This window comes from Zootoca vivipara, chromosome 6 (assembly GCF_963506605.1).
Source record: "Zootoca vivipara chromosome 6, rZooViv1.1, whole genome shotgun sequence".
NCBI lineage: Eukaryota > Metazoa > Chordata > Lepidosauria > Squamata > Lacertidae > Zootoca > Zootoca vivipara.
Window position 1 is genome coordinate 84,239,882 of NC_083281.1, and position 24,487 is coordinate 84,264,368.

At 45.4% G+C, this 24,487-nt stretch overlaps 1 protein-coding gene across 2 annotated transcripts in view; it reads left to right on the forward strand.

Moving 5' to 3' along the window:
* PEX14 (peroxisomal biogenesis factor 14) overlaps window positions 1-23,618 on the forward strand; it is a 116,640-nt gene extending 93,022 nt beyond the window's left edge. Inside the window, exons 4-9 of one of the 2 annotated variants that reach the window (XM_035120490.2) lie at window positions 873-995; window positions 5,728-5,813; window positions 10,706-10,808; window positions 14,316-14,413; window positions 17,309-17,400; window positions 20,031-23,616. In XM_035120490.2, coding sequence (XP_034976381.1) covers window positions 873-995; window positions 5,728-5,813; window positions 10,706-10,808; window positions 14,316-14,413; window positions 17,309-17,400; window positions 20,031-20,505 — 977 coding nt within the window. In that variant the 3' untranslated portion in view covers window positions 20,506-23,616. Of the gene's footprint in view, window positions 1-872; window positions 996-5,727; window positions 5,814-10,705; window positions 10,809-14,315; window positions 14,414-17,308; window positions 17,401-20,030 lie in introns of both variants that reach the window. The other variant, XM_060276232.1, reaches the window with a different exon arrangement.
* The last annotated feature ends 869 nt before the right edge of the window (window positions 23,619-24,487 follow it).

Sequence of the window (24,487 nt, forward strand, 5' to 3'; positions counted from 1 at the left end):
AATCCTAATTCGAACGTTGCTCATTCGAGGACTTAACCCAATGTGGTATTTGCCACGTGGTCTGACCCTGCATAAGGAGAGCCTGGCTGTCAAAATAGTCCAAGGAACCATCATCCTGTTCTTACAGTGGCCCACCCAGACAGCACTCTCCGTTTACAATTCCCAGCAACTGGTATTGCCTCTGAGAGTGTGGGCAGAGTCAGTAGCGGTGAAATGTATTGTGACGATTGAAAAGCGGAACAAGTGGGTGTGATGGTGATGGAGATGGAAGAAAGAGAGCGGTAATCTCACTTGGATGGAAGGGAACTTCTTTTCCAGAGAGGAATGCAAATGGCAGCCATTTATTGCTGGCCTCGCTGGCGTTTTCTCTGGTCCGCACCTCTGATTTGAAGAACAAGCACCCTAATGTAGTGGTTAAGAGTGGTAGACTCGTAATCTGGGGAACTGGGTTCGCTTCCCCGCTCCTCCACATGCAGCTGCTGGGTGACCTTGGGCTAGTCTCTCAGCCCCACTCACCTCACAGAGTGTTTGTTGTGGGGGAGGAAGGGAAAGGAGAATGTTAGCCGCTCTGAGACTCCTTAGGGTAGTGATAAAGCGGGATATCAAATCCAAACTCTTCTACTTCTTCATGGCTTTTGAAAAGGGTGTGGTACAGGCCACACCCATCCTCCTCCTCCTCCTCCATCCTCCTCCTCCTCCTCCCTGTACAAGGGCTGAGGCTGAGGAGGAGGAAGCTGGCAGGTAAGACCACCTCCTGGGCTGGTTGTAGGTTAAAAAGGCAGGCAGGTGGGGGATGGCTCAAGGCAGACTGAGGTTGCTGGGGCACATCACCCAAATGGACCGGTATTAAATGACTCTACTTTTCTTTCAAGGGCTGACGGATGAAGAAATTGACCTGGCCTTCCAGCAGTCAGGTACTGCCAAAGAGGAGCCTCAGCCCCATAGCCTTTCCACGCAGTTGGTGCCGATTCAGCCGACTCATCTTGCCCCACACAGTAAGTAGCCCCATGGCAGCCACCAGACTGTTTTATTTCCACACGCCTCTCGGTCTTGTCTTATTTCTCAGGGCTGGGAAACAGGCAGCGTTTTTCTGAAGTGTTTCTGGTTTTTATCTCACTTTTGTTTTTCTCAGGTGCTAGCTCCTATGATGGTGGAAACATTTGTCTGTAGAATGACAATGCATTAAGGCTTGAATACAAGGAGGCAATATAAGAGTGGGAGAATTAGGCTTTGGTTTTTTTTTAAAAAAAAACCTTTAAATCATTCCTAAAAGAGCAGCTTCCCATTCCAAATCGATGCGTATTATACATAGTATGTATATAAAATATGTATTTTAAATAATATCTTTACAATTTTGGGTTGTGTACAACCATTAGGCTAAAATTTAACAAGTCAGTCATGTCCATTAATAAAAAAATTCCTTCAGTAGCACCTTAAAAACCAACTAAGTTTTTATTTTGGTATGAGCTTTCGTGTGCAGGAATTTTTTAATTTTACTTCGACCCAGACCAATACGGCTACCTACCTGTAACCATGTCCATTAATGTCAGTGGGCCTACTTTGAATAAATCCCTTCTCCGGGATATGCCCCGTCTCCCCAGGCCACATCCCCTCCCTGCCTCTGTTTCTTGCTTGCCTGGATGGAGGATTGAGGGGGGAGGGAATCTGTGAGTATGTGTAGAAGCTAGTCTACTGTACAGAGGTGAAATTTACATGCACAGTGCCAGCCACGTTTACCTCTGCTCCTGCTTACCAGTGGCATGTGGCCCTAGGAAGGTTGCCCAGAAGAGAATGTGGCCCTCAGGCTGTGCAGTGGGGGACACAGTTCCCCACCACTTGTTTGGATCCATTTCTTCATTGAAACTTACCTGCCATCTTGCCCGTTTCCACACCCTTGAGGTTGCTGCTGGTTCCCGACGCCAGGCTAGTACGATCCCAGCCTCTAATAAAGATTTAACGCCGGCAATCTACTAGCACCTATTAGTCCCAATAAAGATATTGTAGAGTGAACGGCAACTTGTCCGCTCGCTGTGGTTTTGGCTCCCATCCTCACTCGTGAAAATGACAAGGAAATTAATTAATCTCCATGCAACAACTCAAACGTGCAATTAAGCTGCGGCCCTTCGGCTCGAGATGTAATTCTCATCTTGCTCTCCAACTGGCTCTAGAGGTTATCCTGAAGTACGGAAAGTGCATAAGGACATCAGAGGAGCCCTTTTGGATCAGGCCAAAGGCCCATCTAGTCCATCGTCCTGTTTTTTCATAGCTCCAGGAAGCCCACATGCAGAGCAAGAAGAAAGCTTGCAGCCTTTGGGACTTTTTAGTTTAGAGAAAAGGCAAGTGATAGGTGACATAATAGAAGTTTATGAATTGATGCATGGCCTGGGTAAAACGGGATAGAGAAAAGTTTTTTCTCCCTCCCTCATAACACTAGAACTCGTGGCCACCCAGCTGAATGTTGGAAGATTTGGGACAGGTAAAAGGAAGTCCTCCTTCACTCAACGCCTAGTTAAACTTTGGAACTCACTCCCACAGGAGGCAGTGATGGCAGCCAACCTAGGGGTCTTTGTAAAGGGTTACACAAATTCATGGAGAGAAGGGCTATTGATGGCTGCTAGCCATACTGTCACTTTCCTCACTTTTCCTTATTTTAAACTCCCAAATTCCTTAATGCTGATGCTAAGCCTTTAGCCACAGAAGAGAACCAGTCAGTTCTCTTCTTCCTTGCTGCTTGAGTTCACTAGCATGTGCAAGTGTGTGTGTGTGTGTGTGTGTGTCTGTCTGTCTGTCTGTCTGTCTGTCTTTCCCATCTGTACTTTTGCCAAGACGTGTCAAAAACTGCTGCTGCTTCTTTTAAAAAAACCAACACATAGAGACACACACACACACACACACATATACCACACAAGCCACCAACTCCTTGATTTTGATTAATATAGAGAAACAAGACTTGGGTTGACTGATAATAAAACTGATAAATGACATCTGAATTACTTGTAGCTGTAATTTATTACATAAAATATCTTTTATTTGACATGCGATTAGTTGCTGGAAGCATCACTCAATCTGACTAGTTTGAACGCGCTCCCAAAATGAACCCCCCAACTTGGAAGGGAAATAAAGGAGGCAGAGTGGGAACACTGGTGCTGTCTGCCGTTGGCATTTATGAAATACTCTAATCCAGAAGTGAGGAGAAATCTGACTCTAAGTGTTTAAATGATTGATAGGGTTTATATATACTTTTCCCCACCTCCTCTAATCTCCTTCATTACATACAAATTCCGGGGAGTTCCTGAGCTAAGGTGTGCAAGCAGTGTTTGCACTGCACGGGCGTTGTCAGCATCCCATAATATTTACGACCCTTGTCGGTGGGTGTTCGTGTGCTGGTTTTGCACCTTTTTAAATATATATATATTAAAAAAAATTCCACTGTCTTTCGTACAAGGGCTGTTGGTTCCTGCTCTCCTTGCCCTTGGATGTTAAAGCAGCCACTCAAGTAGGCCTCCTGTGGCAAGGTGAGGGGTGCCTCCAGGCGATCGCTCAAAGAAGTGCCACAGAAGTCTGCTTTCTCTGCTTCCAGGCCACAAACGACCAATGTGGGCATTTGTTGGCTGACAAAACTTTTTGGAAGGCTGCTTGAGAGATGGGTGACAGAGATTGTTTTTAAAGGGGGATTGGGGATTGGGCAAGGCCACATGAGAGAAGTGTCTGTGGATGGCTCTTACCGCGATAGCTCCACAGAACCTCAGCGTTCAGAGGCAGTCTACCTCAGGATGCCAATTGCTGGAGGCCAACCAGTTGCCCTTATGTACTCCTTGGCTGACTTTCCAGGTGTGTTTTTATAAATGCTGGAAGATGCTCAGATGGACGGGGTAATAATAATAAAAATAAAAATATAAAAAATATGGGGAACAGGGCTCTCAGCTGGATGCTGCTGCTGCTGAATAGCTCGGTTGGTTAGAGCATGATGCTAATAACATCAAGGTCGCAGGCTTGATCCCCATATGGGACAGCTGCATATTCCTGCATTGCAGGGGGTTGGACTAGATGATGCTCAGGGTCCCTTCCAACTCTACAATTCAATGACTGTTCTGTAGGGCCCTGCTTGGGTAGTTATTTATGTGACACTTTTGACCTAGCTTAGTATTTGCTATATGACAGATTATTATATAGGTAGGGAGATTGCTGGCCTCCCCATTAAATATTTTGCAGGCCTTGAGGAATTCCATACCACTGCATTAAGAAGAGCTCCACTGGATCAGGCCAAAGGCTCATTTAGTCCAGCATCCTGCTCTCACAGTCGTCTTACTCTTATTACAGAAAGTGGTAGGTTTTCCCACACAGATCCCGCTCCTTCTCCTTAAAGCTGAAGGAACTGTGCAATAAGTCTGCCAAAGTTACTAGTCCACAGGGTTGGGTCACATAGTCCCTTCTCACTGTCACATCAGGGGAGCTGGTGAAGAATGTGGGATGTTTTCTTCCTCCTCTCCTTCTCCTTCTTCTCCTTCTCTTCCCCCTTCCCCTCTCTTCAATTAGTTCTTTTCCCCTTTTCCTCGGTGCCTTTTATTTTTCGCCACAAGACAGAGTTGTTCCACACATCCCTAAAACGAGTAAAATGGCATTTCAGCTCCTCGTCTTTATAGACTCTCTGAACTTTCCGAAAGATCATCTCGGTCCCTTTTCATTAATAATGAAAACCAGGGGGCAATAAAATGTTCTTAGCACGAACATTACAGGGACAGAGGGAGAGATGACAGAGGTCAAAGGCCGCAGATGATGGAATTGCTATGGGGGGGGGGACTTAGGGAGACCTACAGGTGTCTTCGGAGTCTTCCTGGAGGTCAAAGAAGGAGTGGGACATTGGGGCCTGGGCAAATCTGGGGGCAACTATTCCGACATGGTTCATTAGAAGACAGTAACTCTGTAAGAGTGGGGATTTTATTTGCAAGATTTTGGGTTGCTTATCCTATACAGAGTAAACCCATTGAAATGAATGGACCTAAGTGACTAATGATATTGAACGTTAGCGGGTCTGCTCTAAGTAGGAGACAACCCATTTGGAGTTGAGATTGAAAAATCCAGAGCCAGGACTGGCGGTTACGTTTTCTGAGCCAAGTGAACCCTGGGAACTGTAGCTCTGTGACGGGAATAGGGACATCCACCCTAACAACTCTCAGCATCCTTAACAAACCGCAGCTCTCAGAATCCTTTGGAGGAAGCCATGACTGTTTAAAGAGGGATGATGGTGCTTTAAATGTGTGGTGTGGATGAGGTTATATATTTGGAATGTATCACTGGCCAGACGTTGAAACCTAACCTTGTAATACATACTCTCAAGCTGAAGTGTTATATCCCTGGTTAGACAATTTTACAATTGCTTCTCTGGGGAATTACTCCATATTTACTGAAGGCTCTTCCTCAGGAATGGGGAACCTAGAATCATAGAATCATAGAGTTGGAGGAGACCACAAGGGCCATCCAGTCCAACCCCCTGCCAAGCAGGAAACACCATCTGTGACCTTCTAGATCTTGTCGGACTTCAACTCCTATCTGTTCTGACCATTGACCAGGCTAGCTGGAGGCTGATGGGAAACAGAGTTTGACCATGTCTGGAAGGTCCTAAGTTCGCCATCTCTATCCTGTGCCTGGATAAGCAGCGCAGGAGGGAATAGCACAAAACCCTGCTCGTTCCTCCCCACTCTTACGTTTTTCGCTTCTGCCCTACAGGTCCCCCCGGTTCCAGATGGCGAGATTATGGCGCTCTAGCAATTATCATGGCGGGCATCGCTTTCGGCTTCCACCAGCTCTACAAGGTAAGGGGTTACCTTCCGACTTTTGTCAAGGCCATGGGATGCAAACTTTGTAGCTATGTGGACAGAGCATCTGCTTTGCATGCAGGGAGGTCCCAGGTTTCAGCTCCCAATGGCGTCGGCAGGTAGGGCTGGGAGAAAATCCCCCGCCTAAAATCCTGGACTATTGCTGCCAGTCAATGTGGACAATGCAGAGCAAGGTGATCTGACTCAGTGTAAGGCAGCTTCCTATGTTAGGCAGTGTTTCTCAAACTTTTTTCTCTGGGTTGCAGTTTCAGAATAAAAATTTGCTTGCGCCACTCTGATTTTTTTTTTTTATGGACAAGAAATATCCTGGAAAACAAAAAGGAACAACTCCTATCAGTGCTTGATTAGTTAGTTAGGTAGTTTATTGTTACGGTACTCGGCCAGCATAAAGTGCTTGATTTATAACCTAGAACACAACTACTTTATAAATAATAATAATAATAATAATAATAATAATAATAATAATAATAATAATTTATTTATTTATTTATTTATTTATTTATTTATCTCCCCCCTCCCACATCTGGCTGGGTTTCCCCAGCCACTCTGGGCAGCTTCCAACAGAATGTTAAAAATGCGATAAAATATCAAACATTAAAAACTTCCCTGAACAAGGGTGCCTCCAGATGTCTTCTAAAAGTCAGATAGTTATTTATTTCCTTGACATCTGATGGGAGGGCATTCCACAGGGTGGGCGCCACTACCGAGAAGGCCCTCTGCCTGGTTCCCTGTTACTTCTTGCAGTGAGGGAACCACCAGAAGGCCCTTGGAGCTGGACCTCAGTGTCCAGGCTGAACAATGGAGGCAGATACACTCCTTCAGGTATAATATAACCATGGGACATCTAGAATAATGCAGCTACATATGAATATGAATCATCCCCCAAATATAATTATAAACAAGTCTCTTATGTATATGTATCTTAAGTATGTATAGAAACTCAAGGAAATATGTGAGTTTGCTTTTGCTAGGTCTAATATGCAACAGACAAACTCTCAGCTCCACATCAACACAAATAAGCACTTCTCTTTTCTGATCTTTCATATTTGTCTGAGTTGAAAATCCCTGTTCATAACAACATGTCACAGGGAACTATAGATGAATAGCCAATGTTCTTGGAAGAGGAGTGGATACTGTTTCTGCATGTATATCAAAGAATATTTATTTTGATACTATTCTACACTGAAATGTTGAAATGGTTCTTTGATTGTCCTTGAATCAGTCAAACTTTCCCACCCTCTCTGGCCACACCAGTGTGACACACCACACTCCTTGAGAACCACTGTCTTAAGAGAAAGACTGCAGCTCAGTGGCAGAGCTTCCCATTTGCATGCAGAAGGTCCCCAGTATCCCCAGGTAGAAGAAGAGGGAGAAATCTGCTTCAGTTTGATTTAAATGTGAACCTACTTAATTTTCTTTTCCCAAAACAATATGAGGACCGAAACATACCTCTCCTTCAGAGTTCACACTTCTATGAATTTTGCAATGTCATCGTCCAGTTGCCTTTTTTAAAATAAATAAATAAATGCATGTCTTAGGCCTTAGGGGAAAGTGTACATAAAAGTGAATATATTCATCAAAATAAAATAGAAAAATGCATTGTGTTTGTGGAAACCGCTTGCAAAAATGTGTATGTGAGTCAGAGCTGCGTACAAAAATGTGCTTACTAGGAGTAGTTTGCACCAGAATGCTGACAGATTTACATGAGGATATAAAGAAGGAACTGCTACAGAAATGTAGAGTGCTGAATTTAAGATGGGGGGGGGGGGAGATGAGAAACCAAGAAAACCAAAATTGTCAGATCCGTCCATCTTTATCTCCAAGTAGCCCTGGGAATATCCCTTGCCTGAAACCCTGGGGAGCCCCTGCCAGTCAACACCAAGTCTGCTTGTTTAATGGTCTGTTCTGCCCAATTTTGTCCATAACCCTGCTCCCCACTGATATGCAGCCCCTGGAAGGTTGCACAGCAGGGAATGTGGCCCTTGCAGTGTAGAGAGTTGAGCTCTTGCCATGGAATGTTGTATTCACACGGCTTGTGTGTGCTTGTGAAGACTTGCCTCTTGCTGCAGAGTTCCCTTGCTACCTGGACCCCATGCATTTTCCTTCCCACCCCCTGGAAATGTACTTTGTAGGTCTGCTTGTGTTAGCAAAAGGAGTGTTAACTTCATTAGGGCTTATGAGACAACAAAGCACAATACCAGAGCAGTATTTGAGTTTTATCTGCATTTATTGGAAAGATGCCCACCCCTTCTTTCCATCTAAAACTTTGCAGGTGGCTTATGACTGCAACTCTGAAAGCAAGCAACTGGGCGGGGAGGGGAAGCTAAAATAATTCTGTTATTCCTTTTTAAAAACTTTTTAAAAAAGTGATACAAAAGAAGTAGCAGTAAAATATGAATAAAAAAAACTCAGTTGGCAACAAGCAACTTTAGGGAGCTTTTGAAAGCCTGGGCAAACTAGAGAGGGCTTGAATTGGCACCCAACACTCATCAAACTATTTGCCATGTGTAGGGTGTAATTCCAAGAAGCTTTTTCTCCTGTTGTCACCTACCTCACCTCAATCATAGGAGGGCTTCTAAAGCTGATTTGAACCAGTTGAGAACATAAACATAAGTAGGTTTCAAACAAACACTAGTTTGTTTAACCAACCAACTTCAGAAACCATGGGTTGAAGAAACTGACTAGTTTTACACTGGGGTGGAGAGCCTACTTTTCAGCCTGAGGGTGTGACACTTAAGCACACTGTGTGCAAGTATTCCTGCTGATGCATGTAACACTAAACCATGGTTTATCATGACACATAAACTCAAGCACTGTGCAAGTACACAGCCTGCCATTTTATCCAATGCAGCTGTGGGATTATTTTTTGAACTCTGGAAAAGGCCCTGTAAAACAACTAAACAAAAACAGAAGAATTAATTATTTCAACCTGTACTGTGCATGAAAAGCCATTTCAAAAGATCACACTGTGTGTGGTCGCTGCATGTTTTTCCACCAGGGTTTTACCAAAAGCACCCACAAGGTCTCTTTATATATGACAACCATAAAATGCAGTATTAGCTCACAGAACGTTGTGAGTTCTTTGTAAAGGAAAAGTGGAAGATTGGGGCCAATTGGGGTTTGTGTGCAGAATGGTCTGATGGAGAAAAGCGTGCCTGGCTGGATCCTGGAGTAGGATCCTTCCTTTTAGGAGGTGAGATCACATTGCAGTAGTCTTTCCTTGCAAGTCCTACTTGTAAAATATACAAAGAGGTACAATAGGACTTTAGCCTCGTGTAAAGAGGCAGGAGTGGGAAGTGGGGTAGAGGTAATGGCTCACAGATTTTAGCAGTGACTCCCATTGTGCCAGAGCTAACCTGGGCATTACAAGGGTGTCCCCTACTTTCATTTGTGAAGTGCTAACAGATATGCAAATACGTAAACGAGGCTGACGCCAGACATCTGTATCATTAACGTTGTAGATCAAGTGGAGAACATATTCCCCCACCCCCAGGCACTTCAATCTTGCGGGGTTTTATTTATTTATTTAAAAGCATAGTAAACTCTCTTTAAAAAGTACCTTTCAACATCTTTCTCTCTCCAGATAGACACTATTTATTTATTTCTCATCTTAAAAGCAAAGATTAGAGGCAGATGCTAGGCTTTCTTTTTCTCTTCCAGAGGTGGAAGATTAATATTTCTGTTCTGTAGTACAGCAAATCTGAAATTCCCTTTGGGACAGAGATGATGATGATGATGATGATGATGATGATGATGATGATGATATCAAACTATACCTGCAAGGTCTCAGGGCCTAAAATGCCTCTCTCACCAGTTCCGTCCCCATGGCCTGTTCCAAAGGACTTGAGGCAGAATGAGAGGAGGTCTCCCCAGCTCATACCTGCCATTTCCCCTGCTCACACTGCAAGTGTATATGCCTGGCTTGAACTTTAATAATGCTATGGTTTGTGATGTGCCAGCAAATCAGAATTGCAAACCATTGTCTGAAGTGGGTTTGTAAACCATAGCTTGTGCTAACGATGGTTTAGCTTAAGGTCTGACTTGGCAAACTTTGTTTACAGTCATAGCTGTGCCTCAGAAAAATGGGAGTACAGTCAACCAGCTGTGAGCCAGGGTCTGCATTTTGGATGTCATGCTAAACCAAACACCCCCCTTGCAGAGGAGGGAGGAGTACCTAAGCCTGGGAGGGGAGGTAGACTCACTCTCATTACACCAAGCTACAGTTTAACTCTGCCATCTCAATCTGGTGTTTTATCCAACTAAGTCAAAGTAGACTCATTGAAATAAATAGGCCAAAGTGAGTAAATTCCCTTGGCTTGCCCTGAGTTGAACTTGTATTGGATACATCCATGTATATTTGGGGATGACAAAAATATCCCAGCCTAATATGGGATATGAGACCCAGAACATCCGGAAGGTAGCAGATTGGCGAAGGCTGGGCTAACATTAGGTCTCAACCAACTCATAGTTTGCCTGTAAGTTTGGAAGTGCAAACCGTAGTTTGCTGTGATATCTGAATCACGTCCCACTGGATGCGAGGCAATTCTATATATGCAGCATCTAGCAACCCATCTGGTGCGGATTGAAGTCTTGCAAGGAATACACGGTTCTCAGGGTGCTTGAATTAGGTCTGAAGCAGTCGATAGTTTGCCTCTACGGTTGGAAGTGCAAAACCCAGTTTAGTGTGATATCTTAATTGGACCCGATTGGACGATGTGCCGTTCTATGTGTAGCACCCCATCAGGCACTGATTGATGTCTGGCAAGGAATGTGTGGTTCAGATTTCAGGGTGCTTGAGCTAAGCTCAAATGCACCCCCGTTTCCTTTCCTCCTGTCAACTCACTTAGCTCTCTGCTGTTTTGGTGCAGAAATACCTGCTCCCGTTGATCATGGGCGGCAAAGAAGACAGGAAGCAACTGCAGAGGATCGAGTCGAGCATCTCTGAGATGAGTGGCAGCGTGACGCAGACAGGTGAAGATTAATGATTCCATCAGTCCCTGCCCCTCAAAGCCCCTGCTCCCCACGTCTCTCTCTCTCTCCCCCCCCCACGTCTCCTTTCTTCTCGCCCCCACCCTCAATCTTCCCTCCTTTCTCCAACCTTCTCCTCCATCTCCACTTTATGTGGTGACTTCATTTATCTGCTCTGAGAAATCTGTTCACATTTGCAAATGAAGCCGCCGTCATTTCGGTTTAATTTGAAATTGCTTGTTTACTGTCGGCGCGGCCTCAATTAATTATGTTTTTACGGAAAGGCTCCCAACCTCAGAATATTAATAAGGGGAATAAAATGACAGCCTTTCGAAGGGGCTGTAAAGTTCATTTTTAATTTCTGCTTCTCTGAGGGTTTTCTTTGGGTTTTCCCCCCCCCCTCTCCCTCCTTTTTCTTTTGGGGGACGGGTGGGGGCACCTGCTCTGCTGCCACCCCTTCCCCTCCACATTTTTTTCCTTCTGAGTACTCAAGGCAGGGTCAAGAGAGTCTGTAATTATGCCTCGTCCTCCGACCCCGGCAACCTTCTCTGTTATTGACTCCATAGGGCTATTCTTCATTACACACTGCCCCGACGGATGACCTAGATTAGCTGTTACCTGTCACACTAGTGAAATCTCTCTCCTCTCTCTCTCTTTTTATATGAACCTGTTTACTGGTTTATAATTTGAAAAAGGGGGGGAGTTGGGGGGAACCTCTGAGCAGTGATAATCAGTCCCCCCTGCCACAACTGAGTTTTCTTTCCTGGAGAGAGGGGTGGGGCGGGGGGGGGGGGAGAGAGAAATGTATCCAGAGGAAGAACTCCCCCTCCCCCATCTGCTATATTCACGTAAATGATTTTTACCCAGCCCTTCACCTAGAGCATAACAACCCTGCTGGATCAGGCCAAAGGCCAGCATCTTGTCCAGCATCCTATTCTCACAGTGGCCACCTAGGTGCCTCAATAGGAAGCCTGCTAAGCAGGACCCAAGCACTAGAACACTCTCCCCTCCTGTGGCTTCCAGCAACTGGTATTCAGCAGAATTACCGCCTCTGACTCTGGAGGCAGAGCATAGTCATTATGGCTAGTAGCCTTGTCCTCCACAAATTTGTCCAGTCCCCTTTTAAAGACATCCAAACTGTTGGCACTATGGCACTATTGCCTGCTCCAGGAAGGAGTCCTTTGTTTTTGTCTGTTCCTTTTTTTAAAAAAAATATTTTTTATTGATTTTCCACAAAAGGGTTAAAGCAATATAAAAGAAAAAGGAGAAAAAACAAAAATACAGAATACAAAAATACAAAGAAAAACAAAGAATAAAAAATATAAAGCATTACATCTTATCTTCCTCACAATGTCAGTTGGGACCTCCTCGGGTTCCCGTCCCTGTGGTTCTTATATACATTTCTAAATAGCAAATTCTACATCCAAATAATCACCTTTTAAAATACATCTCTCTTTTTTCCCCCTTCTAAATAACCTCTTCAAATATTCCACAGTTTTATTTACCACTTAATTTCTAATCTAAAATATTACTTTGGCATACTTTTTTAAGTACAATTTAAAATCTTTCCACTCTTCTTCCATCGCTTGTTCTCCCTGGTTGCGGATTCGTCCGGTCATCTCAGCCATTTCCATGAATTCCATCATCTTCATCTGCCATTCGTCAATCGTTGGTAATGTTTGCTGCTTCCAGTATTTGGCAATCAAAAGTCTCGCTGCTGTAGTGGCATACATAAAAAAAGATGCCTTCTTCTTAGGGATCTCCTTTCCTACAATGCCCACTAGGAATGCCTCTGGTTTCTTAACAAATGTGCTTTTCAGCACTTTCTTAAGTTCATTATAAATCTTATTCCAGAAGTCATTCACTAGTGGACATTTACATTTCCAACATTTATTATCATGGTTGTGGTATATCTTTGCTAATTTTACTGGTGTAAGATACCATCTATACATCATCTTCATTATATTCTCCTTTAATAAACTACACGCAGTAAACTTAATATTCTCCTTCCACAACTTTTCCCATTCCTCAATCATGATGTTATGTCCCACATCCTTTGCCCACAAAATCATAGCATTTTTTGTTTGTTCATCTTTCGTATGCCACTCTAGCAACAATTTGTACATTCTGGAAAGTGTTTTCGTCTTAGGTTCTAGTAGTTCTGTTTCCACCTTTGACTTCTCTGTTTGAAAACCAATTACTCTATCCATTTTAAACACTTCATTTATCTGATGATATTGGAGCCAATCATCTAATTTACCTTTCAACTCCTCATATGTTTTTAACTTAAATTGGTCTCCATCTTCAATCAATAAATCTCTATATTTCGGCCAACCGGTCTCCGTATTTAACCTTTTACGAGCCTTGGCCTCCAAAGGTGAAATCCATTTAGGTGTTTTCCTTTCTAGTAAATCTTTATATCTGGCCCAAACCTTGTACAATGAATTTCTAATTATATGTCTTTTAAAGCCTCTGTGGGCTTTCACTTTATCATACCATACATATGCATGCCAACCGTATACATTGTCATAACCTTCTAAATCCAAAATATCTGAATTTTCCAATGTAAACCACTCTTTCAACCAACAAAAGGCAGCTGCTTCATAGTAAATTTTAAATGTTTTTGTCTGTTCCTGACTCTTCCAACCATCACCTTCATTGGATGCCCATGTGTCCTAGTGTTATGAGAGAGGGAGGGAAAAAAACTTTTCTCTGCTTTTTCCATGCTGTGCATAATTATTTGATTCATGTGCTGTTGTGAGAACATAGATGCAGAGCACAGGAGCATCTTCTAAAGTGAGGGGAGGATAACTGCTGCTTTTGAATTGCCCAGCAATAAAACTGCTAGCACATTTTTGCAAACCTAAGCAGGGTTTCAAATTGAATGGAGGAACACATGTTGAGATTCCTGCATTGCAGGGGTTGGACTAGATGACCCACTGGACCCCTTCTAACCCTACAGTTCTATGATTCTATGTTGTCTTCCCAATCCCCCAATAGGGGAGGGGCTGTAGCTCAGCGGGAGGTTCCTTGTTCAGTCCCATTCAGTGTATTTTGCGGATGTGACTTGGGCTTCTGTTCCTTCTTTGCTGCTGCCGCTTATTCCAGGAGTGTTGTCCTCTTCCAAACCATATACAGACCTCAAGCGCGAAGGAGAGCTTCCCCCCCCGCGCAGTTCAGAGGTAGATAAATGACACCGAGGCTGTGCGAGTTCAGGGAGACAGTGCAAATCATAAACTGATATAATTAGAAGGGAGAGGTTTTGGATAGATATACTGTGGGCTTATAGACACCTATACAAAGGGAAGATAAAGTAGAAATAGGGGAGGTTAGATAACAGTGCAGGTAGATTACCCATGGCGTTGATAAATTATAAGCGGTTCGGGCAAGCAAAAGCCACGGATAAATTAGACGTAGAAAGAACGGAGGCATCTTGTAGTTGGACATCAGAACACTTTGCATTTGTTGCGATCTCATTTCCGCCTCTGTTTCCCTCCTCTTTTAAAATAGTGACTCAACTTCAGACAACTTTAGCTTCTGTCCAGGAACTTCTAATCCAACAGCAGCAGAAAATTCAGGAGCTCACTCAAGAACTGGCTTCCTCCAAGGTATTTCTCATCACCCTTTACCCTTTTGATAACTGCAAAAACGGGTCCTCAAACAGCTTGCAAAAGCGATTGCCACGAAATATGCTGCAGTGGCATTTTATTTTTAAGAAGGATTTGACAGGAGTTAAGCACATCAGCAGCTGCTGGGCAGCACGAGCAATGTACCGCATCCGTGTTTTAAATCAGGCTTACAAAAAGCCAGAGCAGGCGTTCATGCAGAGATGCAGCAGGGAGCCTCCTTTCTGCTTAGTGTTTCCAGTTTTTAGGATTCTTTAGTCCAGGCATGTGGAACCTCTGGTGCACCAGATCTTGCTGGACTGCAATTCCCATCACCCCTGGCATTTGGCCACGCAGGCTGCAGGGAGGGCACAAATGATGCCCTAAATAATTTGGTACCAGGAGAAAGGGAATCCGGCCTCCCAAGCCCCCATTCACTCATTTTTCCTTTGGGGAGACAGAAGGTCTTGCTGGTGGCCTGGAGCCAGCCAGGAAATTGGGAGACTCTCTCTTCTGAGTCTGAGAAGTGTTAAGATCAAGAGCATATGTTATGCTTTAAGGAGAGAAAAGTAGCTTGTTGGGATGGGGAGTCTTTCAAGATTCCTCCTCCTCCCTCTTTCTTTTCTTCTTTCTAAAGCCCTCCTCCAAAAATAGTGACACGTGCTGCTGTTTATATAAAATAACAATGTGTGTATGTGTGCATTTTTCCCCATTTCATAGCATTCATATACTAGATTGCAACAAAACCTTAAAGTGCTTTACATTTGTTTTTGTTTTTAAAACATTAGTCAACAAAAGACAGTTGAACGCACTTATTTTAAAATTATTTAAAAACCAATTGACAGTAGGGAGGAAAAGAACATGTCAGCATTCTATGTGTCCAGATAGGATTTGCCTAAACATAGATGTTTCAAGCAGGCACTGAACAGTGTACGGTGTATATCAATAGGCAGGGAGCTCCAAAGTTTAGGTGGATGTCATTGGGCTATAGCTCCCATCATCCTCCCTGACCATTGGGCATGCTGGCTGCATTTGGGAGTTGCAGTCCAACATCTAGAAGGTGCCAGGTTGGGGAAGTCTTCCCTAAACTTTAGTAGTTAAAAACAAAAACAAAAAACCAACCATAGTTTTTTCAGCTGTGCTCTTTAAGTTTTTATGTCGGCTTTTCAGACTCCTGCTGACATGCTGTAAAAAATGAAAAAGAAGGGCTTTAAGTAATTAAAAGGAAAAAAGGAAAACCTGCTACATTCATTTGTGTGTGTGTGTAGGCTCGAATTTTCTACCACTTTTGTTTTGCGGGTTTTGTTTTTTGTTTTTGTTGTGGCCGTTTAAAAGAGGCTGGCTTTAAAAGCCCCAGATGTCAGGTTTTTATTTCTTAAATCCTGCAGCATCTGGCACCATATGTGTTTTGGAAATCCGAATCCCTTTTGCATAGGCCAGCAAGTGGAAACCACTCTCTGCTCCTTTAATGTGCTTCTGCAGTTTTCAAAGGGCTCCAAGAGCGCGAGAGAGCCAAAAACGGTGGCTTGTGGATTCCCCACTGCCTCAGAGGCTCAGGGAGTGGCATCCTCCCTGGGGAACACATCTGTGCCTGGGTTGTCAGCTACTATGGAGCTGAGCCTGTCGCTGCCAGAAAAGCAGGCGGCGGGGGGGGGGGGGGATGGGACTTCAATGGTTGCTGCCAAAGCAGCAGCAGCAACAGGGAGCCACTTTCAAGCAAGATGATGTGAGCTGAGACTTAAATAGCCCATCCAAGGATTACATCTGGCATGGATGGACTTCAGGGTTTCTGGATCACCACTTAAAAGAAAACAACAACTTGAAGCCCAAGGATGAAGGAACGGCTTCGGCTTAGTGGCCAAGCACCTGTCTTGCATGCAGAAGGCCCCAGGTTCATTCTCCATGTAGGGCTGGGTGTGTGTGTCCCCCCCCCCTCCCCGAGACCAACCAGGGATTACACCTGGCATGGATGGACTTGAGAGTTGCAGGATCCCCCTTCTTAAAAACACAAACACACTCTGGAACCCTGAGGATCAGGAAATGACCATAGCTTAGTGGCAGGACACCTGTCTTGCATGCAGAAGGTCCCGGATTCAACCTCCATGGGATGTCCCTGATCTGAGGCCCTGGAGAGCTGGTTCCAGTCAATGCAGACAGTACTGAGTTAGGTGGATCAGTTTTCTGACTCAATCCAATCCAGTATAAAACAGCTTCTTGTATGTTGCTATGTGTTAAGCGCAGGGCTGCAACTCGGTGGTAGAGCATCTGCTTTGCATGCAGAAGGTCCCCAGGTCCCTCAGTGGCAAAATGGTGGCTTATGGGCGGAGCCTGTTGCCTCCTTCTCCCCTGAGCCTTGCACTGCGACCACTTGTGACAACTGGTTACAGTTATGCCAGGGTTATTGCAAGGTCAGGGATACTAACTCTCCACCCCACAAAAAGCCCTTTACTGTTGTAATGGTTAGAAAACTATTAGTCAGAACGCTTTGGGGTTAGTTAAGGGTGGGCAGGCTTGTAGGGTATACCTAACACCCCCCCCCCCAAAAAAATATATCCACCAGGCAGATCCTGATGCAAAAGTCCTGTGGTTGGAGAGCTCAAGGTAATTCCATGCACAAATTCGTACATCCATTATCCCTCTTTGGCCTTCAATAAAAATTGTTTATTTTTTAAAAAAATCAAGGCAGGCCAATCCTCATGTGCTGTCCCCTTAACTCCTAGCTGTTGTAGTGGAAACATCTGCCTGCAACCTTTATGAGTCCTTTGAAAGACCAACAATGCAGGAGATTGGCCATCCTCAGAAACGCTTTTGAGAGCCTGTGTTCTTGGGATACTTTCTCTTGAAAGTCCACGTCTGAGTTCACCTGCCTTTGACCAAGACTTCCTCTTTGCACCCTAGGCCACGACGTCCACTAACTGGATCCTGGAATCTCAGAATATCAACGAGCTGAAGTCGGAGATTTATTCGTTAAAAGGGCTGCTTCTAAACAGGTATGCAATAATACAAAACCACAAGATCCTACGAAGAGACTGGCAGCAGGAACAGGCTAATGGCCCATCTAAGTCCAGCATCGTCTTCTCTCTCAGTGGACATCCCATTGCCTGCAGGAAACACGCAAGCAGGATTCAAACACAACAGCACTCTTCCCCTCTTGGAGGAAGTTCTAAGGGGCCAGTTTCTCTATAACGCAACCCACAGACCCACAGGGCCTCTCTGCATACCTGTCTTTCTTTTTTCCTGTGCTTATATACTGCTTGATACCAAAACAGTCTCGAAGCGATTTACCAACAGATTAACAAATTGTAGGGGTTGCATCCAGTGCTAGTCCTGCTCAGAGTATACCCATTGAAATTAATGGACACGAGTGACTCTCTTAGGCCTGTTAATTTCAGTGGGTAGATCCATTGAAAATAAGGAACATGAAGTGAGGTCCATTAATTTCAGTGGGTCTGCTTGGAATAAAATCTAGTTCAATGCCACCTAGTGGGTCTACTCTGAGCAGGATTTAGTGGGAGCAGAGGAGCTACTAGCAGGGTCTCGCTCCTATGCTGCAGCATTCTGTACTACCGTAGCTGTGGTTTCCAGGGCAGAGGCAGCTCCACAGAGTGAATTGCAGTAATCCAGATGCCAATGCAGTAATTTTTTTGCAGTAATCCAGATGCCAATGACTGAACTCTTGCAGTTATACCTTCCCGGTCCAAGAATAGTTGAAGCTGCCCTACCAGGCATAGCTGGTCCTAGGCCCTTCTCTGTTCAGGGAGGGAGTTGGACTTTTTTGTTGTTTAGTCGTTTAGTCGTGTCCGACTCTTCATGACCCCATGGACCAGATGGACCCCCATGGACTTTAGGAGTTGGACTTTAGGACCTGGCTAATGAATCTAGCACAGGCATCCCCAAACTCGGCCCTCCAGGTGTTTTGGGACCATAGCTGCCAAGTTTTCCCTTTTCTCGCGAGGAAGCCTATTCAGCATAATGGAAAATCCCTTTAAAAAAGGGATAACTTGGCAGCTATGTTTGGGACTACAACTCCCATCATCCCTAGCTAACAGGACCAGTGGTCAGGGATGATGGGAATTGTAGTCCCAAAACATCTGGAGCGCTGAGTTTGAGGATGCCTGATCTAGCATCTTCAGAGTCTGCCTCCCCTCCCCCTCACTGCTGTCACTGGTTCTTAAAAAAATCAATAATTGGGATATGTGGGGTGATGCACTGTATGTCTAAAGCAGAGATGGAGATTCTTGTTCAGCCCAAGGGCCACATTTCCTTTTAAGCAACTTTCTAGGGGCAACATGCCAGTGGTGGGCGGGGATAGAGGCAAAAGTGGGCGGAGCAATGAATGCACATTTTACCTTTGTGCAGTAGGCTGGTTTGTACACACACACATGCCACTCTGTGTCCTCCATGCACGCAAGCAAGAGGCATTTTCACCATTCAAGGACACATTTCCAGCCAGGCAGAGACACTCAAGGAGCGTACAAAGCACAGCCATTGTGCAGTGTGGCTAAGAAGAGAGGGTGTGGCCTGGGGAGGGTACCAAGGGCCAAACGGAGAGGACCGGAGGGCCACATTTTGCCCCCAGGCCTGGGATTTCCTCCCTGGCCTAAACCTGTTTCTCATGCAGAACTCCAGTGGAGTTCTGTTTCTCATGCAGAACTCAAGGACACCCGTCCTCTTGTCTGTGTGTCCGCAAAGGGACATCTCATCATTAACAGGAAATTCATTGTCGCTGTTGGGGTGTGTGTGTATGTGTGTATTAATGCGGCTGTGGAGATAAGTGCTTTTGGAAAATATATTTCTTAAAATAAATAAACAGAACCAGCCAGCTCAAGCCCTCCCTTTGCAGCAAAGCAAGAGGCCGTGACACCGCAGCCAGGGAGAAAAGCCTCCCAATTGAATTTCTTGATAGCATTTATGATACTGGTGAATAATGCGGAGCGTTTGCTCGTTTGCATGCAGAGAAGGCGGCGGGCGCTTCCGATATGGGGCTTCTTGGCTAAGGGGGGAAAGGCTTTGCCAAGAGGGTCAGACGTCCTCCCATTTTCATTCCACCTCTGAAAATCCCTACATGTCCCTGACACTACATAGGGCTTTTCTAAGAAACAGCTCCTAGCCTACAATAGTGACTAACACAGGATTCTGGGTTAACAGCGACCATGGAAGCCTGTTGGGGATTCCTGAATGCAGGTGTGGGGGTGATCTCAGGCCCATGGGACAAATGCAACCTCTCCAGGCCTCTCTATCTGGCACCCAGGCCTCTGGCATCTCCTCTCTCCAGGCCATGCTTCCTCACTGGCCCTGCTGTGCACGCTTCTTGAGTATTTATGCCTGGCTGGAACATGTCATTGAACTCTGCTATTGACTCTTGCTTGCCTGAATGGGGGATAGAGAGAGGGGTTTGTATGTTTGCATTTGCATGCCTGGAAGGTGGCTTACTATACAAAGGTAAGAATCACTACAGTGAGTGCTCTTGTGATCTGGTCCTGCTTGTGAGTTTCCCATTGGTGCATCTGGTTGGCCGCTGTGAGAACAGGAGCTCTTCTTAGGTCCTTTATGAACAAGGAGCAATTCAGCAGGTCATGGAGCTGGATCTAAGCTGCTCTGTTTCTTCCTTTCCTCCCAGGAGGCAGTTCCCTCCCTCTCCATCTGCGCCTAAAATCCCATCCTGGCAGATCCCAGTGAAGCCCTCATCGCCCTCCAACCCCGTAACCAACAACCACAACACCAGCAGTGACATCTCCCCCGTCAGCAACGAGTCCAACTCCTCCTCGCCCGTGAAGGAGAACCACAGCCCCGAAGGGCCCAAGGTCAGCTGCCACCTGCTGGGCCCTGAGGAAGGGGGCGAGGCACTGATCGACCTCAAGGGGCAAGTCCGGATGGAGGTCCAAGGCGAGGAGGAGAAGCGGGAGGGCCAAGGGGACGAGGAGGGGGAGGAAGAAGAGGAAGAGGACGAAGACGACGATGTCAGCCATGTAGACGAGGAAGAATGTGTGGATGTCCAGACAGAGGACCGGCGAGGAGGTGATGGGCAAATCAACGAGCAAGTCGAAAAGCTACGGAGGCCTGAGGGAGCCAGCAACGAGAACGAAATTGACTAGTGCGGCTGGGGAGGGGTGCCACCTGCTCACCCCTACCCTCTGCACCTCTTGGCCGTGCTCTGTTCCTCGGGCCTCTCTCCCTGCCCAGTGATTTCTCCCTGTCTCGCCCCTGTGATTCAACACAATTAGCATTGTGACCATCTTGCAAACCAAGCGGCCTGTGGGCCAAGGCCCGAGCAGCCCCTCACCCGCCAGTTCTGTTTTCCAGTGGCTCCCCTTTCTTTCACGCTACAAGCCACTCCTCCCTCACATTGCACCTCCGAAAGGAGCTCGGTTGCTACTTGGCCCACACTGCAGCCAGAGAAATGGGCCTCCTTGCTGACAACATAACACAAATCCAAATATCAAACGATGGACCTCAGGTTCCATCCTGTCTGTTCCTAAACTCTCTTCCTCTCCGGCAACCATCTAACTCAACTAACATCCGCTTTGCAAACAGGGGGGGGGGGGCTACTGCCTTCTGAACGACTCCCCAGAGCCACCAGTGTGACATCTGTCTCTCTCCCCCCTGGTGACTTATTTCCTCCCTGCCCCTAGTTCAGTTTCAGATTAAAAAAACAAAACACCCCCACCTTTTATGAAAAGCAAATGTTTTTTGTGGGGTTCCCAGATTCTCTAGCTTCCATTTCATTTCTGAACAAAGCGGTTGTCTTCTGAAGATCCCCCAACTCCCTCTTTGTCCTAGGGTTGTAAGCTAAGTTCTACTAAGAGTAGACCCACAGAAATTAATGGGCCTAAGTTAATTATGCCTATTAATTCCCATGGGTCTCCACTGAGTAGGACTAGAATGGGAGACAGTGTATTGGGAACAATAGTGTGGCATGTTTGCTGGCAGCGTGATTTGCTACATTAGAGGGAGCAATTCTGTGAAGGCTTGGGTTGTTGGCCCAGTTTCTTAACATCTCCTGCCCCATCCAAAAAAATGCCCTGTGCCTGAGGCTTAGCACTGCTGCTCCCCCTTCCTCTGTCTCTCATCCTTTACTCCTCTTTTTCTCCCTTTCTTCATGAGTCCTCATTTTTCCTTGCTGTTAAATGCCTAAAGCAAGCTCATGATTTTCCCTGAAGGAGGAGAAGGTACTGAGCCCAGTTCCCCTTCTGTCTCCTTCCCAGTTCCAGTACAGGTTCTTGCCATGACCGTTGACTGCTCAGTTCTTCTAAGTCAATTTCGGGGAGCCCTCCTGACATTCCTGAACTACAACTCCCATTAGCCCCAGCAAGCTTCTCCCATTGTCTGGGACAATGGGAGATGGCTTTTAGCAACATCTGGAGGGCCAAAGGTTTCCCATTCCTGGTAGCTGGAAACTCTGTCCAGAAAGGAAACTCCCTGTCATGTCTCTGCATGAGTAGCTGCTTGTGACTTTTATGAAGAACATTTTAAACAGTGCATGGGGCAGCTGTGGCCTTCCAGGTGTTGTTGGATGCCAGGCCCCTGTCAGCCCCAGCCAGCATAAGAGCCGAGCAACATCTGGAGGTCCAGTGGTTCCCCATGCCTTTTCCACGTCATTGGGCCTGAACAAAGGAAACAAGGAGGCACTTTGCCCCTCATATCTGCCAGGCAGAGTTCACGATTTTTGTGTGGAGGCCTGTTCCTTGCTCCTGTGTCACCCTTCCTCCCCGCATCCACCCCCCATCCCTCTTGCCCACCTCACTTTTGCCTTACTGCAGGGCTGGGAAAGAGTACAACTCACTGGACTACAATTCCCATCTTCCTCCCCTGACCACTGGCTGCTGCTACAGGGGCTGATGGGAACTGAAGCCCAAAAACATCATGGAGGGCTATGAAGGTCCTCAACCCACATCCCTGCCTTATTGGGTGGAGCAAATGGTCCAGCGATGTCCAGTCTCTGTTCACTTTTTCATTCAAAGAAAGAGAGGAAAAATATATAGATAGATATTTAAAAGAGCCTCGATTCCTGTTAACTAACATCTCTCGGGTCTCTCACTGCCTCCTCATCCTCACCAAGAGGCGAAACCGAAAAAAAATGTGCTTGTCCGTGTGATCATGTATAGAATCCAACTATAAAATATGATTGTATATAATTGTAATAAATATGAGTTACCACTATTTAACGGCGGGCGCTTTGCTGCTATGGCTGTAGTTTATTTTTCTTCCTTTTTTGAAATCGCCTGCCTGTTTTCAGCTGGGAACAGAGGTAGGATGGATTCCAGAACCGAATCCTCTTTAGGAAAAAAGAAAAGTCAGAGAAGGAGTGTAGTTCGTTGCTGTTAAATATCTTTAAAAGTAAACAGATTTCATGTCCAAACCACAATTAGCTCCACACGCTTCACTTAGGGAGCACCTCAGACAAGGGACATGGAGCTACCTCCTTATTATCGCCTCTGAAAATGCGCTTTCTGCAACTGGTCCAATGCAAATGGTCCAAACAGTTGACTTTCGTTTTTAACTGTTCAAATGATTTAACCTCATTTTGATTAGTGTGAGGAGGTTCCGGGCAGTTTTTGTACTCTTTTAAAGAAGAATTGGTGCTCCTATTTTGCTTATGGGAACATTTTGTTACTTTCACACAATTAGCCTACGGAACTCGTTTCCACAAGGTGTGAGGCTAAGGTCACAAGCTTAGATGGCTCCATACTGAATTAGGCAAGCCCATGGAGGATAGGTCTGCCAATGGTTATGACTGCTAACAAAGCAACAAGTTTCTAGCGCTTACAGCAGTGAAAATGACCTTGAAAATATTGGCACAAATGCCTGCTGAAATCTCACAGGTTGGGTGGGGGTGACAAATAAGATTCTCAGTGGGTGGAGGACTAAGGTTCCTGTGTTAGATATTGTTCCTTTTCACAACTAATGAACCTAACAATAAATTGTAGGGGGAAACTTAAAAAAAGAAAGAAAGCCATAGAGAATAGTATTGCAAATTAATTGGATTTGAATAATTCATACAGCCACAAAATTAGGAATTATAGGAAACTGTCATACCAGATCAGAGTATTTGTCTGTCCAGCCCAGGATTGTCTGTTCTGACTGGGAGTCACTCTCTGAGGGTCTCAGGCAGATAAGGGTCCAACTAGAGATGCGAGGGATTAAACCTGGGACCTTCTGCATTTATGTGCGTGCGCTCTCTCTCTCTCTCTCTCTCTCTCTCTCTCTCTCTCTCTCTCTCTCTCTCTCTCTCTCTCTCTCTCTCTCTCTCTCTCTCTCTCTATCACCGAGCTATGACTTTTTCCTTAAATCACAGGAACACAAGAAGTCTTATACCCATTCGAAGCATTGGTCTGTCTAGCTCTGTATTGTCTACACTGGTTGGCAGCAGTCCTTCAGGGTTTTTAAACAAGGTGCATTCCTAGTCCTACCTGGAGATGCCTGGGACTGACCGCATTGCAAAGCCTGTCTGCCTCTGCCACTCAATTGTAGCCCCTTCCCAAAATCCCTGGTGTGGAATTTTAATTACCACAAGCGCACAAGACACACCGCATCTCTCCAGAGGCAAGGAGCACCAGGGACAATTTGTGATATTCCTTGGTATGGTGAAGCTACTTCCTTTGTGACTCGGGAGCACTTCAAAAGTTTTGTGTACGGCACACGTAAATTTAGCCGTGTCCTCACTTAGCAGAATTATTTGCCCTCTTTAAAAGAAATGAGTGATTCCTGGATCTTTCCCCCACTGCGTCTAGTACACGGTGACATTTTCATGCTTATGGGGCGAGAGAAGGGACCTTTCCATGACTGTATTTAGACCTGTTATTGAATGCAGTGATTTCTCATTCCTTAAATGGACTAATATCTTTCCCAGGAGTCTCTCTCTCTCTCTTTCTCTCTCCCTCTCCCCTTTTAACACTCATGAAGAACATTACATTTAGCTAAAACAAGGCAAATTTTGAAGGGTGTTTGAAAGTACAGTACAAGCTTTCCTCAGAAGATTCCCCCCCCCCCCGGCCCACCCTGCTTTGTCTCCCACAAGCCAAGAATCTTTTGTCAGATGGAAACAACAGGACCAGAACGCAAATAAGGTCTCATGAT